At 38.7% G+C, this 16,341-nt stretch overlaps 1 protein-coding gene across 2 annotated transcripts in view; it reads right to left on the reverse strand.

Moving 5' to 3' along the window:
* map4k2 (mitogen-activated protein kinase kinase kinase kinase 2) overlaps window positions 1-16,341 on the reverse strand; it is a 42,627-nt gene that overhangs the window by 14,195 nt on the left and 12,091 nt on the right. Inside the window, exons 2-17 of one of the 2 annotated variants that reach the window (XM_062444664.1) lie at window positions 14,221-14,278; window positions 12,890-12,980; window positions 12,511-12,575; window positions 11,050-11,105; window positions 9,325-9,372; window positions 9,188-9,230; window positions 9,019-9,091; window positions 7,307-7,438; window positions 7,022-7,084; window positions 6,805-6,886; window positions 5,451-5,567; window positions 5,285-5,363; window positions 1,614-1,672; window positions 1,461-1,510; window positions 994-1,032; window positions 490-523 (exon numbers count right to left, since the gene is read on the reverse strand). In XM_062444664.1, the coding sequence (XP_062300648.1) occupies window positions 490-523; window positions 994-1,032; window positions 1,461-1,510; window positions 1,614-1,672; window positions 5,285-5,363; window positions 5,451-5,567; window positions 6,805-6,886; window positions 7,022-7,084; window positions 7,307-7,438; window positions 9,019-9,091; window positions 9,188-9,230; window positions 9,325-9,372; window positions 11,050-11,105; window positions 12,511-12,575; window positions 12,890-12,980; window positions 14,221-14,278 (1,089 nt within the window). Of the gene's footprint in view, window positions 1-489; window positions 524-993; window positions 1,033-1,460; window positions 1,514-1,613; window positions 1,673-5,284; window positions 5,364-5,450; window positions 5,568-6,804; window positions 6,887-7,021; window positions 7,085-7,306; window positions 7,439-9,018; window positions 9,092-9,187; window positions 9,231-9,324; window positions 9,373-11,049; window positions 11,106-12,510; window positions 12,576-12,889; window positions 12,981-14,220; window positions 14,279-16,341 lie in introns of both variants that reach the window. The other variant, XM_062444663.1, reaches the window with a different exon arrangement.

Genomic DNA, 16,341 nt, shown 5'->3' on the forward strand with positions numbered 1-16,341 from the left:
ATACTCTATCTTATCATTATAATCATTATTATTATTATTGTTATGAATTCTTTCAGGTGAATGAATGTCACCTAAGCACCTTCAGATTTGATCAGTAGTGTACGCTTAATAGTTCATTTCTCTTTACCTCTCGTTATATTTGCTTGAGGGAAGTCTATAAAATATACTGGTCATAAGGACTGTATATCAATTAATGAGTTTTAATACAATGATTGTAATTCTGAGTTTATTGATTTTAAATTGAATTATTTAGAGAATTATTATATTGGGATTTTGTGCTCTAATACCATAGTGTAATTGTTGATATATATTGTACATTGTTCTTAACCAGATAAATTGGAAGTAACACCTTTCTTCTTTAAAAACAACATATGTTCAGCCTGAGTCTGGTGTGATTCATCATGTACTCACTCAAACCCAGGTTAGAATCAGTATATAGTATGCAATTGGAGAGCAGCTTTGGTGTTTGCTTATATAGTTACCACTCACGTCAGTAGATGGCGCCCTCTTGATGGTTAAACTCCTAAAAGACAGAGGAGAAAATGTCCTGATCAGCCTCTGATTGGATAGTTTTGTCAAGAATCAAGCCATCCCATGAAATCCAAAATCAAACGCCGTCAAGACAGAAAAGCTGGACAACAAAGGCGGATGCTGAAAATGCTGAGGGCAGCACATGAACAAAAAACCCCACACCAACAAAAAAAACAAGCAGACATAAAAAGCACAAAAAGCTTCCAACCAGTGGGTTTGTAATGAATCACATCCAGATCAATGAAAAAGTGCAGCAGGACTTTGGGCTTTGGGGATGGGATTAGAGAATAGGAGAGAGATCACAAACCCACTGATTATATCAAAGATGTTTAGCTGACATTTACATCATAACATCATCACAAGCACAGGTTTATTTCAGATGAATTCATGTAGGAGGAGGAGGGGGGGGGGGGGGGGGCACACTGCTGTTAGGATAGGCTGGAGTTGATGGACGTTGCCTACCTCAGCTGCAAAGCTTGCTCCACACATTCCAACAGGCTCCTGCAACAGGAAGACCTGGTGTTTATCTGACTATGGGCCTGAATGGCCGATAACAATGGCAGGGAAGGGAACCGGGAGTCCACTTGTATTGGTTTCTGAAGTCCAATAATGATGCTGATATTTGAAATGAGGCTACCAATTGCTGATATTATGCCAATACTTAAGAGTAATTCCAGTTTATCCAACTCAAATCTTATCCTCGTATTCTTATCAATCATTTCAATCAGTAATAATACCCTGTGACCAGTTTCTTTCCACCACACTAAAAAATAAAACGGTAAAGTACACCACAGGAAATCAAATAACCGATGTAGTCATTAAATATTATACTATGATTTCCAACATAATAAAACATTGGAAAAACTTCAACATCCCTTCAAATACATTGGACAGACTCCTTATAAAAGCCAGTGAAGAAGAAAACTTACGGTGAGTTGTCTTCATCTCCAGACAGACTCCAGTCATCATCATAAGAGCCCTGCTGAAAGAAGAGCCAAAACGCAACATTTGCTCGTATTCACGTATATATTTATGTATGTCACAGATATACAAGATAGTAATAAAAAATATCAGAGCATTACCAAATCAGGATAAGGCTCTGTGACTTTCCTCAGCGGGGGCCCAAACTTCACCTGATCAACTGCAAAGAAAATGATCAAAATGAAACAACTGCTTTATTCACACAGAGCAGAGTGGCTTTATAATCAGAGTAAGTCACCAAAGAGCAGGCCAGTGTCCTCCCAGACTATTGATTAGCACTCACTTTCAAGTGCATTGATTAGCATTAGCTGTGGCTTGACACAGGATGCACTCTGCAGCCACACATCATCTATCATGTCAATAATAAGCTGGCTCCTGCAGCTCTAGCTCCATACTGTGCAGCTTTATTTTTCTTTAGCTATTTCAAGGTGATGATGATGATGGTGTTGATGATGGTGATGATGATGAAGGTGATTATAGTGATGCAGCCTACAAGACATTGCAAATGAGTATGATCCAGAACGCAGCATAAATATTTCAATGTTAAAGACAAAACACATTAAACAGGAGGAAGTGACTCCCCCTGTAACCATGGTGAACCTGAACTATCGGTTGAAAGCTTGACTTTGAAACAGAAGATGAGCAAACTATTGAACCAGAAAGCGGAAGCCGTTGTATCGACTTGCCTCACTTATTTCTCATGGTTTTTGCTGAACGCCTGCGTCAAAAGAGATAAAAAAGCTCTATTGTCATTTTAAGTTCTTACATGTTTCTGCAGTTTTTTTTCTTTACAGTTTGGCAACGAACAAAACGAACAAGAATGAATGAATCTGACGTTTAATGGAAAATTGTTTTTTTTCCATCTTCCCAGAGGCCTGGAAGAGTATGAACATCATCTATCAAAGTCTTTTCAATTGTTCCATAACAAAGATCTCTTGTTGAGTGCTGATTTAAAAGCTCTGTCCTGTGTTATAACTGAATATAACTGAACTCAACAACTTCCCCAAACTCTTCTGTATTGCTCTATTTTTGCAGCATGATGCCTCACTGTTGCATTACTATGTCTGTTTCCTGTTGCCCTCCACACACTACCAGCTTTCTTTCCTCACCTGCTTATTGCACTATGTTGTTTTCCACTTTACCTTTAAAGGACACAATTTGAAGTGTCTCTTAAACCAGCAGTCAGGTGTCTATACGAACAGTAAAGATGTTTTTCTTGCTGTAATCATTCCTCCTGTTCATACTGACAATTAAAAGATCAGCACTTAATGTTCATTTAGACACAGCTGATGAACTTCAAATGTGCTTTCAATGGAAGTGATGGATGACAAAATCCACACAGTCATTTAAAAGTAGATGATCAGCTTCTATTGAGCTTCATCAGTGTGAGTTAGTCATATCAAGTGATATCTGACACATTTACAGTCTTTTTAGCATCAAATTCCCTCTTAGTGTTTCCCTGTTGAGCTGTGGTGGAAGTGTAGTCGTATAGCTGAAGCTTCATATTAGCTTCTGATCAACTTTTAAATCCATGTTTACACAGAAGGAGGACTGTGGATTTAGTCCTCCGTCACTTCCATTGTAAGTACATTATGAAGAGATCTTCTAATGGTCAGTATGAACAGGAGGAATCATTACAGCAAGAAAAACAGGTTTTTAGTGTTTATTTGGGCTTTTGAATGTTGGTTGGTGAACTTGAGTTAAAGACAAGAGTTAAAACATTATAACAAATAATGCAAATGCATAAATATTGCATTTTTTATTTTATTGTTAGTTCAATATATCTATTTAGTAGGACTGGGTATCATCTGAAATTGTTTGATACTAGTGACAATATCAAATACAAAACCCTCTTTGTAAAAATGATCTAAAATTGGTCAAACTTTGATATTTTGATTCAAATCCTAAAGTTTCATCAAAGGGTAAGTGAACAAGATCTGGTTGCACATTTGATGGCAACTTTCAGTCATTTACACGTTCTGATATGGGCACATTTTGGCCAATAGCATAAGATACTGATGTTCACTACCCAGCTTTCTGAAAGTGTTAGCAGCAGTAGCAGTAGTAATCTCAGCCTTCAAAGTCCATGTTGGTCAGACTGACTTGCAGGTGTTATATGTGCTCGTGGCTTGTGTGAATAGCACACTGTAAGCGTGGGAAGTTGAGGTCAACACCAGACTCATTTATGATATGGTAGCGGAGCAGAGTGTGAAGAAAAGATGATTACACCAGCACCACAAGAGGCCGATAGGCAGTGCAGAGATATGAAGTCACTCGGGGCAGAGGGAGAGCATAGAAGTACCACTGTCTGTCACACACCAGAGGCATGTTCCCTGTGCCATCCACTGACGCAGCCTCCGTCCCACATGTATGGACGGCTTACAGGAGCAGGGCAGCCATCAGTAGGCTGACTGAGAGGCTTTTGTCCTCAGTCATATTATGGAGATTACAGCTCTGAATACAGAGGGTCATGCTGGACAATGAAGCCACTCTTCAGCAAGTACAACCAACATACAGTAGATTTAGACATGTGTGCTTACAGTAACAAGCACTGCCATCAATTGCACTGTACAGAAACGAGCTATATTCCTGATTCATATTTAAGACAAAAGGATACCAAAACATATGAAGGAGATGGGGGTGACATTTTTGGAAATATGCACACTGACAACATTCCAGAGAGTGACATGAAATGATGGATTTCAATCTCATATCTGTGTGTTATGTACAAAGCTGGAGGCAGTTAGCCAAGCTGAGCTTAGTTTAAAGACTGGAAGCAGGGGGAAGAAGCTAGCTGTGCTCTGACCAAAGTTACCACGGTAGCAGTTCTGTGAGGCTTTACACGGGTTATTTGAGCAAATGCTAAATATCAACATGTCGACATGTTGATATTTAGCATATATAGCTAGATGAAAATTCACTGGATCACCAGAATATATATTATACTTCATTCTGAAGGGGCATGAAATGTGTGTACCAGATTTCATGGTAATCCATCCAACATTTATCTCAAAACCACAGTCAAAGTCAAAGTCAAAGGATCTCCAAAGTCAGTAGAATTCAACATCTGGGGAATATGAACGTCTGTACAAAATATCAAGACAATCCATCCAATCCAGCTGTTTTCAGATATCTCAGAGTTGACCAGAGTGATGGACTAACCAACCGACAGAAGAATATACTGATCAACACCACCAATGTCTTGCATTTCTTTAACCCGTAAACAAACACGAATGTTAAAATGTAAGTGTTGGATCTATTTTTTGACAGGTTATCTTTCTGCACAGCTGTCTGTGAAGCAACTCCAGCTACAGAGTTGCCAGATTCAGTGGGGAACACATGTTTTGGCTTTGGTCTCTTTACAGGCACGATGGTAACCAACCAACTGATAAAGCTCCAGGAAGCTAACCCCCAACTCCTCCTGAAACCACATCCTCACTCTTACATTGCTGTTTGTTTGCAGAAAAAAGGGGCATGAGTGTATTACCCAAACGTTGAACAATGCTTTGGTATGTATGCTCATCCATATCAGTTTTATCTCATGCATGAAATACACAGGTTAGTCAAGGACATGATCAGCGAAAAGACTGGAAACATCTGTCTCACAACTGCAAAGATCCTCAGGCTGACATTTGATCTAAAATGTCAGCCTTAATTTATGTTTGTGTGTGTGTGTGTGTGTGTGTGTGTGTGTGTGTGTGTGTGTGTGTGTGTGTGTGTGTGTGTGTGTGTGTGTGTGTGTGTGTGTGTGTTTGTGTGGGTGTGTCCTCACATTGTTCTTCAGACAGGGTTCTCTCCACAGGCAGGTGTTTCCCTGCCGATTGAATCTTGTCTGGAGCCGCTTCCCCAACCTGTCAACACAACACTTTTATATAACACACCAGTAAAAAAGTCCCTGGCCTTGGTATCAGTTCTGTCTGGGTCCTGTCAGCACTGACCTCCAGCTCATTGTCATCCATGCTGTGTGTGTGGGAGTTGTGGAGGTCAGGGTTGTTGGCCATGTCCAGCAGCTCAATGACCAGGTTACGGGTCAACAGCTGTGTCACAAACGGATGCTGGAGGAAGAAGACACAGATTGGTCATGATCTTGAATACTGATCAGGAAAATATGTCGATGTCAGCAAATGCTCACTAATTAGCCTTTTCTGACCCTCACACACTGTTCATATTCAGAGCATTTACAGCAGCCCCGTATAATTAGCCTCTACCAAATTTCTGCACAGCAAATCATTCATGAATACCTCATCATCAGTCACAGATGAATCCTTATTAATGAAGCTTTCAGAGAGCAGAGAGAGTTTATTCTACAGTTTTTACACTAAAAATGTGTAAATGTGAAGAATATAATTATATAATATATCAATTTTAATATGTGTAAAAAAACTGTACAATAACGTGTATCAGCTGCAAATTTTAAGAATTTGAAATATTTACATTTTTGTTTATTTTGGGTCACATTACGAGAGGTCATCATATGTCAGTATATAAGGGTTAATGTTCAGAATTTCACTCTATGGAAGTATGTTGCTATCCTGGTTACACATATCTAAATCATTATATGTGTTGTGCTAACTAATCAACCAATCAAAAGTAGCGAGCATGGTTGAGATGGACGCAGCTGTGAAAGTGAAGAATCAACATATGTATTGAGTTGTTGTGAAATACTTTAAGGTAGCTGCTTCTAGCAACTCATCAAGATGATGATTATTATTATTTTTGAATTTTTTGAATTTATCCTTATTGCTGAGATTGTTACGGAGGGATGTTATATGTTGTGTTTGTTTTCAATTAAAAAATCAATAAACAAAGCATTGAAAAAAAAAGACAAATCAGTTAACATAAACATTGTGGTCACTTCTTTTAACTAACCAGTACTGTCCTTTGGGACCGCCTACTTAATCTGAGTCCAATAAATATTTTTCATGTTTATATAAAAGCTAAATGACTGCAATGTTTTGGTTATTTTACTGTTTGTGTTTAACTTTATTTTATTAAAAAAAACAATGTTCTCAGTGTGGCAGTGATGATGTAATGTATACTTATGTCAAAAATTCAGTTGCTGCTCATATCTGCTCAGAATGAATCTGAATAATATATTCCTACTTAGCTCCCATTGTCACTATATAGAACTGTATGAATGTGAGTCATTCATTTCCAAGCTCTCTATGAAAAGGTTTAAAAATAGAAGTCTTCTTCTATTTATGAGCAGTGCATATATGATAGTGTCTATATGAAGACAGACGGCTTGCTAACTGCTTTTCATTAATGACGAGCTGCAGAGAAGAAGCTGACCTGCAGCAGCGTCTCAGCTGACGGCCTTTTACGAGGGTTTTTGATGAGAGCCATCTTCACAAAACTTTGGAAACCTGTAGACCTGCATAGACAAGGGGGGTGAGAGAGAGAGTGACAAATGTCAATTCATTGTAAAAAATATAAAAAGATATTGATAAGATTAAAATGTGACAAACAGGACTATCACTTCATGTGTTTCAGAAACAATTAAACTCACCACTTGCTTTTATCCTTTAGTCTTGGAGGCTGGAAGTTGCTCTTGGACATCAACATCAGCGCTCTGAAACATTGTTTTAAATGTCACTGGCTGGAAAAACGTCTTAATTGTTTACATGTAGTGGTTGCTCACTGATAAAATGGAAACCCAGCAGCCAAAATGTTACATAACACAAATCTGTGCTGTTTGTCTTCCTGCTTTGACACCATGCAGAGTTTATTATGTCTGTGACTCTGGCCGCCTGTGCTGTGCTGTGCTGTGCTGTGCTGTGCTGTGCTGACTCACCTCATTGGGTGGAGGTCAAACATGGGCGGTTGGAGCTCAGCCAGCTCGATGGCAGTGATGCCCACAGCCCAGATATCACACAGGTGGTTGTAGCCGCCCTTCTTCTCCACTGCTGCCACCTCTGGAGCCATCCTGGACAGGAGGAGTGAAATGACACATATATCACTGCTGAATAGGAAATTAAACAGACAATAGCCGTTTAATGATGCTTTGGTATCTATTAGTCATTGTGTTCCACCCACAATTTCCTAAAAGAGTTGGGCACTGCAGTTTTTCATAAACACTACTCAAACAGTTTGATGAGGACCATTTTCAGCGGCGGATTAATCCACATTTGGTGATCTGGTGAGTGTTTTTTGAAGCAGGACAGTGTGTTTGGGATTGAGTCAAAATAAACACAATTGTGTGAGTGTTCAGTGTAATAAAGTGGCACATTGATATGTTTTCAATAGGTTTTTGGACAACAATGGAGCTCTATGACAGAAGAATTACATATATCATTCTTCGGATACACACACATAATCACACACATAATTCTTATTACTAGGAAACATTTATTGTTCTTTTGGGTCTTTTCATTAGATTTCTCGACAATAAGAGGAAATTTAAGCTACATTTCCAACCTATTACCAGGTGTTAAAAAAGTAGATCAGGCATTCAATAAAGGGCGAGCACACTTGACATACATTGTCTGGGAAGTGTTGGCTTGTTCAGAAGCTGTTCTTTGCTTGTTGAAACAAAGCAGACCTCAGGAAAAGAAACTAAAGAACTAAGCTTTATCTAAAGAGCAGCTGGCTGGAGGAGATGGAGAAACATCCCACAACAAGCCCTGAAACAGTGGGGGGGGGGGGGGGGGGGGGGGGGGGGCAGATTAAGATGACAATTGACGCTAATCAGTTCATTCATTCCATATTCATGTCATAAAAAACTTACAATTTTCCAACTGAATACTATCAAGTCAAAATCAGAACAATAATTACTTCAGAGAATCTCATATTTTATAAGCTCCAATTTGTATGGCACTCAATATAAATAGAATCAGTATAGAAGTGTCTGAAAAGTACATACACACGTCAGTCTATTGTGTACTACAATCACCATCTGCTGTTGTTCGGTGGCATTATCATTGTGCCCACTCTCCAATCCCACCCCCCCTTGTATTATTATACTATTATATTATCATTATATCAGTGGTATAAAATGATCTTCAAATGACAATAATATTATTAATTGTGATTATTTCTGAGACAAGAAAAGTAGTTATTGTGACAGGCCTAATGTCATCTGGACAATCATATAAAGGTAGAATTGTAAGAACCTGTCTTTGTCTTTTTTATACTTCTATGCAGTGTTCTGGTGTCTGCTAAGTCTTCAAACTAAAAGATCTGAAACTCAAAGTGTTATTTGAATGCATGTCTGTTTTCAGCTTGAATGCCCGCCAAATTCCATAGCACATGATGTGCCTGTGGCATAAGGCAAGGACACTATCAATTGTGGGTAGTGCAGTAGCCATGGGTTTCTGGAAAACTAGGAATAGTCATAAAAAAATAAATATCTCCGTTTCCAATCTTTTGCGTAAATGTTGTTGTTTTTTTTTATTGTCTAGGAATTCAAAAAGGAACTATATTGCAGAAAACACTGGCTGTGATATTAAAGGGTTGTGTGTTCAGTTAGAGCTGCGGTTGAGGTGAGTGCAGCTGCATTCATCTTACCAGTAAGGAGTTCCTATGAAAGACTTCCTTTTGGCCACAGAGAGACTGATCTCTGCTGCCACTCCAAAATCAGCTAGACACAGAAGAGACAAACAGAGCAGGTGAAATCTAATATAAAGAGTAGTGAAATAAGTATATGGTGCAAACACGTGTCTAGATCACCACTGACCCAGTTTGACGTCTCCTCGTTCCGTCAGAAGGATGTTGGCTCCCTGCAGAGAAGCACACACGTGTGATAAAGCACATCATCATAATGTACAATGACAGTAATGCAAAGACAATTTAAAGCTTAGGAAACTGTAGTACCTTTATGTCTCTGTGCATTTTTCCTGTTTCGTGCAGGTGATACAAACCCTGGAAAAAACACAGAATGTTAATGAGCAAAGCTTTCTGCTTCACTGTGATGATTAGTTATTTGATGGTTGTCAACACTCAGAAACCAAACATTACGGCTCCAGGTTTTGTGTGTGTCAGGTCATTTCAGGCAGTTTGATTAAAATACAATGTTAGTTAAAGAGGTCATTTTCTGCACATTTCCAGCTCTATATTTATATTCTGCGGCTCTACTGGAATATCTTTGCATGAGTTCCTGTTCGAAAAAAACATCTCCTTATTTATCTCATACTGATTGAAATAGGCCGTTTAGGCTCCTGTCTCTTTAATGCTCCCTTCCTGGGGATTCGCTATGCTCTGATTGGTTCAGGAGGCTCAACAGGCTACGTCAACAAACCATGAAACAAACTAAAATGTGAACTTCTCAAACACATCCGTACATGTTCGAGCCGACACCTGATCTGAAATATGCAATTGTACGATAACCAAGACTATAGCAGAGTGAATGAGAATGATTGTTTTGTTACATTCTAAAGCAGATATCGATAACCATCAAACACCCAACTGTTGATTTAATGTGGAAACAGATGCTCTTAGTTTCATTCTCCTCTTCATTCATTAATACTAATGAATGACACCTGCAGTGCACCATAGCAGCATCAACTCTAGCTGTCAGTGCGTTTGGGCCTTAAGAATCATGTATAGTATGTCTTTATGTTTTGGTGAGCTGAAGACAAATTTCTACCCTGATGGACAATAATAATATATTCTACATGTCCCCTTTAAGAATACTGATAATCAATTCCAGTTGGGAACCTTTGTTGCAGGTAATTTCCCTCTTTCTTTCTATATTGCTACCGAGAACAAAAAACTACTCTAGATGAGTAGTTAAAATGTATCTATAACATAAAGACACTTATTATCAAATGAACATAAGGAGACAAAACAAGAGTGTACATAATAGCAGTAATAATAGTAAGTATTACAGACTATTAAGTGTAGTGTTCTTATTCTATTTGTTGAAATGAAATCAGTCATGACATTTAATACAGTGGTCATACTGATTCATATTTGAATTTTACTAAAACATGTGAATGTCACAGTTAAATGAATATATTTTGGTGCGACCACCCTAAAAAGCACAGATATGAGAGAAAATAAACATCGGATTATGAAAAGAAAAGCTTACGAAGAAATCAAGAAAGGAGAGAATTTGCAAAGTAAAACCAAAGTACACGAGAATGTTTGTATATGAAGGTCGAACTCTCATCACTTCTAATCATTCTGTTTATTTATATGAATCAGCTAAGGAAAGTGCATGATTATTTCATTTTCACAAAACAAAGGCAGACAAAGACCTTTGTTGCATTAGTTGTCTGCAGGCATTTCTAACTTATGTATTCAGTGCCAGACTGTCCTGTGGTCTCCAGTGCTGATTATCCAATAAAAGTTTGCAGTGAGGATGTGACCGCTCACCAACAGAACAGAGACAGTCTGGCATGCTCTGCTATGGACTTTTTGTTATGCTGCTGCAGCATTTACCTCTACAGTGTAGTTAGTGGTCTGGCGAGGTTAAATACTATTTAGCTCTTCTGTGGCTGGGAAAAACACATGAGTCACTCAGTCAGCAGTGTATCTTTAGAGAGTTCACAATGCAACAGACGGCAACAAGCATGCCCGTCACACAAAAAGCCTTACCTGAAGGGTTTCTCTGCACACGTACGCTATCTGTTTCTCCTTTAATGGGCCCGTCACTGTGAAGAACAGTTTGATTAATACCTCAAACACTCAGGACGAAGGGGGGAGAAAGACTGAGCCTGCAGGTGTATTTTCTAAAAATAGAGAAGTGGCTCTTTAAAAAGGTCACTGTGCCAACTTTGATATCTGCTTTACAGTAATTACCTTTTTTTCTCGTTCTAAATATACGCGGCGATTACGACAATTTAACATTTCTCTGTCAAAACAACTCAAAATCTGTTTTTTTTTTTTTATGTGCTGGATCTTGTTCATCTTGTTAAAGGGAGTACAAGTAGAAATGTAATAAGAGAACCGTCCAGTGTTTTGAAATAGTTTTTTTTATTTTTGACAAAGCTATTCTAGTTTATTTCCCCTGCTACCAGTAGTTTGTTGTTAAGCTACGCTAAGCATGTTCATTTATCACACAGGCCACAATTCTGAGTAGCTGTGTGGGAGAAGTTTGTGAAAGTTACAAAATAGACAAAAGTCTTAGCAAACTGTTAGCAACAACTGTTAGCAAACTGTTAGCAACAACTGTTAGCAAACTGTTAGCAACAACTGTTAGCAACTGTTAGCAAATTGTTAGCAACAACTGTTAGCAACTGTTAGCAAACTGTTAGCAACAACTGTTAGCAAACTGTTAGCAACAACTGTTAGCAAACTGTTAGCAACAACTGTTAGCAACTGTTAGCAAATTGTTAGCAACAACTGTTAGCAACTGTTAGCAAACTGTTAGCAACAACTGTTAGCAAACTGTTAGCAAACATTTTGCTAACAGTTTGCTAACACTGTCAGTTACATGTAGGCTAAAGACAGTACAGTATTACAGTACTAACTCAGCCAGGAAACATGGAAAAAGTTGCCAATTCAAGCTAAAGGTCCATTTTTGATGTGGCTGCAAGGATAGGGAAACACAATCTTTGAATAATGGCTGAACAACAGGATGTTCTTCTATTGTTGCTAATTCAGGCTAAATAAACAAAAAATAAGAATAAAATCCCTTTCTGAGCACTGGGTAGTTGTCTTATTACATTTCTATGTGTACAACTTTCTTATCATTTTATTTCTAACAAGATTAACAAGATCCAAAATGTGAAGACCCCCCCCCCCCCCCACACCACATATTTTGAGTAGTTTTGACAGAGATATGCTTGCTCTCATTCCAATCTTTATGCTAATGTGGCTGCCAGGCTAGAGGCATGAATGCAGTATTATATCTGTAGTGGACACATGACATTGATATCAATCTTTTTCTTTTTTGCTCTGAATAAGAAACAAAACAAAAACAACATTTCCAATTTTCTTTCAAATTATTATTATTAAGCACTTTTTTCAAATGCAGGTAATTCTGAAGTTTTCTTATATGGTTAAAACACAAGACATACAGTAGATAAAGAATCTTAATATTTGTAGTATTTGTACCATGGTAAATATCCTGAAGTGACCCTCCACCGCAGAACTCCATGCAGATCCACAGCTTGGTGTTTCTGTAAAGAGACACAACCTTTATCTGACTGTTTGATGTGTGTTCTGCTTACAGGGACGATGTCAATCAACACCGTAGCACACATATCACCAGGAAATATCTCAAAGTGGCACACCCTAATAATATGAAGCTAATGCATTTACACCCACTAACACATACTCCGTTATTCACAACCCAACTAAGCAGTAGAAAAGAGTGGGAGAGGAATCCAGCAGCAGTGTGGGGAAATAAAAGTCAAATTCCACATATTTATATCCACCAACAATCCCAGGAATGCCGCACATCTGAGGAGGACGGGCCGAAAACAGTAAGCACCTGTGGTAGCTGCCGAAGTAGGCCACGATGTTTTTGTGCTTGCACTCCTTCATCATGGTGATCTCCTGCTGGATGGACGTGATGTCATCACCTGAACACACACACAGTTTAGTCAGTGTTTTCTTTTAACAGTCGGACAGTGCAGTGAAATGATAGAGCAGTAAACCATAATAAATCCATTGGTTTAATTATTTATCTAGTATGATGCATTGCTGCTGGTCAGCATTAAGCTTTAAAAACACCACATGTCATCTAGGAAACTAACATGGAATTCACTGGTTGCCCTTTAAAGGTTAAAGCTGAAATACATATAAATAACTTAAGCTTCGTCCACAACATTGAGAGGTGACTCAAATGAAGTAAGAACCGCAGTAAAATGGGGGGAGTTGTTGTGGAATGTTGAATGGAAGACTGTAGTTTATTTAAGACAGTGTTAAAAGTGAAAAAGTACCAGCATGGTGTAAAATGTCATACCTTCAGGATGCTGGCTCCGTTTTTTCCCCCCAATGTGCAAATGGATGTGTTAATAATTTGCCATCCGACTAGTGGGAAAATTGCTTGTTTGCTATCTTACCCAAATACCACTTCACACTGAATAATAACAGCACTGTTACAGGTTCATTTCAGTCGTGAGATAGATAAAAACACATTACACAGCTCTAACCTCCTGCCACAGTGGGACTGATTTGGACTGCAGACCAAAGGTTTCATCTTATGTTTCTGATGGTCGTTGAATTTATTCTGGAATATGAGTTATTTACACAGTGTGTCAGGGTCTTAAAGACATTTAGATCTTTTGAGTATTTCTACAGCTGTCTTGAATTTGGGGACGGATACGTCAGTGTATCCAATCAAAACAGCTGCTAGTAGAGCAATATCTTAGTAGGTGGTATGGCAAAAACTTCAGTGTAGTTGAGGGTCTAATCTATGATTTTCACCCTTATCATCCACCTCCCAATCAATAGTATGTTCAGTCTGTTGCTAGTTCAAGCTGTCATGTACAACTCAGTACAAAAGTAGTCTAAACAAGTACTGCATATAATAGCTCAGTAGCCTGTTATACAACAGAATGATCAAATTATGATTGTCTCTGTAGGTTTCACAGTCTTTTAATAAGCTTTAATGAGGTAAATAGAGAGGACCTCCACTCCTAAAAGCTACTGATTCAGGCATTGTTTACTCATTAAAGTCAGAAATGTGAAACCAATCCACTCAAAATACAATTCAAATCCAGACTATTACCATGAAGAAAACATGAATCAACCTGTAACAGCTGCTTTGCAAAGAAGCAGTAATGAGCATGTTGTTTCAAGTCAGGATTGTTAACATACCAGGGTCCAGCTTCACTATCTTGATAGCTGCCACTTCAGATGTCTTGATGTTACGAGCCTGCATGGGGGGGGGGGTGAAAAAATACAACTGATTATATAATATATAAACACAACCGTATATATTATATTCTACCTTTTCTGTCAGGCCATTGATTATATATAGTTAGTACAGGAAGAAGGTATACTATAGATAGATATATAGGTATATTTCAGTCCTTTCGGCTCATGTAACCTCAATTGAAGTTGTTCTTGTAAATGTAGTTAGGTATTTACATGAAAGCAAATGTAAAGTCAAGCTTGATGAAGCATACTTTATATATCACCATCATTTTTGTGTGCCTTGACTGTATTAAGGGGAATGAGTTTTCTCTTTGAACATTGAAATATTCACTGGCCAGTGTATTCTGTATCATTTCCTGTCATATTCTGACTGGTTGGTTTGTAGATGTGCGTCGTAGCAGCAATCACATTGTGAGAATTTGGTCTTAAATTTCTGACACTATCAGAATTTTGTCTTTGATTGCCAAAGCTCCACATCAGTCATTGGTGGACGTGTCTCACAGTGAGATCTAGGACACTGTCTTGGATTGACGACCAAAGATTCTACAACGTTTCTCTCACAATTTCGTCAACTTTTGCCTCAGACAGCCCATACTCACACAGTGTGAAAGAGCCTTTACAATGAGATGAGAAGATCATCTTAGCCATAAGACGCTTTCGGGAAATGGGATCTAAATCTCCTCTGGAGGACAGAAAACAGCTGTTGGTCCTGTGCTACCCTTGGTCATCAAAGACCTTATCAGACTGACCTTCAGATAGGTCACATTACCTTATGTCAGCCTTACACCAAATGACTTTTCAAGCAATTTCTCTGTTGCTGATAAATTTCCAATGTCGGAATAAAATCAGGAGAGTTTTGCTAGAGCTGTGGCATGCTCCCGTCATCTCAAAAATTTGGTGTGACGTGGTTATAAAACTCTTGACGTTCCGATAAAATAAATATTGTTTAGGATTATCGGAAGTTTTTAGTCTTGGACCGTGCAGAAGGTGAAGTTCAATGACATGAACATTGTTTACAACCAACAGGTGCGCTCTCTCCAGCACCAAACAGGAAGCAGAAAAAACTGGGTAAATTGTAAACACGGCAGGGACTCTGAGGAGGCGCATCCTTGCTGTCCCCGTCCTCTCAACCACGCTCATGTACACATTCGTTGGTGTCTTCTCTTTTACTCTTTGTCTGGTTTTTCCGAACAAACCACTGCACACACAAGGACAGCTGTTGCTAGAAGCTACATCTCTTATACTTCATTGTTCAGTTTTTCCCTTCTTGTAAATTTCCACCAGGAGCAGGATTGGAAATAATCTCATAAGGACATAGACTAATTGTAGTCTTACAAATAGTGAGCCTGTAAGATCAGCTGGCTTTGCAAAATGATGACTCATTGTCTTTAGATGTGAAAACGTGTCTTTTCAAAGCCTTCTAGTGTATGGTTGGCATTACAGAAAAAAACAGACACATTTCATTGTACAGCTGGACTTCATCATTATACAAGCAGTGCACCATACACACTTCTTACAATTTCTGGGCATTGTTTGCCTTTGTTTGATAGCGACAGTGTAGAGGCGGCAGGAAATGAGGCGAGCGACAGGAGGGATCAAATGCAACAAAGGTCCATGGTCTGACTCACATTGGGAGCGTTGCAGTCACATAATCAGTGTGTTAAACCCCAAAGGCCACTAGAACACCCACACATACATGCATTTAAGCACCTTCGCCATTCAAGTTCACAATCTTCTCCTTTGTTCTGTAAAACACTGACGTTGGGAGTCATCTAAGGCAAGGTGCTCATGGAGATACGAGTCTTGTTGATGCGTGTCTTTAGCAAATATTTAATGCAAAATGAAGCATAATTGATCTAAATCCTCTTTCTCAGGGTAATTAAGGTTATCCTTTAGTTTATCGGTTCATGACACATAGGGTTGCTCATGTAACAGACGTCACAAATGTACTCGAGCTGCCGTAGAGTTCGTTATTGTGGTTTTGAAAGCAAGACTGATTTACCTTCACACAGCATAAGTCATAGCAATGTAGCAAGTTGCTCCATGCCTTAGAGAAGGCAT

This window comes from Scomber scombrus, chromosome 23 (genome assembly GCF_963691925.1).
Source record: "Scomber scombrus chromosome 23, fScoSco1.1, whole genome shotgun sequence".
Taxonomy (NCBI): domain Eukaryota; kingdom Metazoa; phylum Chordata; class Actinopteri; order Scombriformes; family Scombridae; genus Scomber; species Scomber scombrus.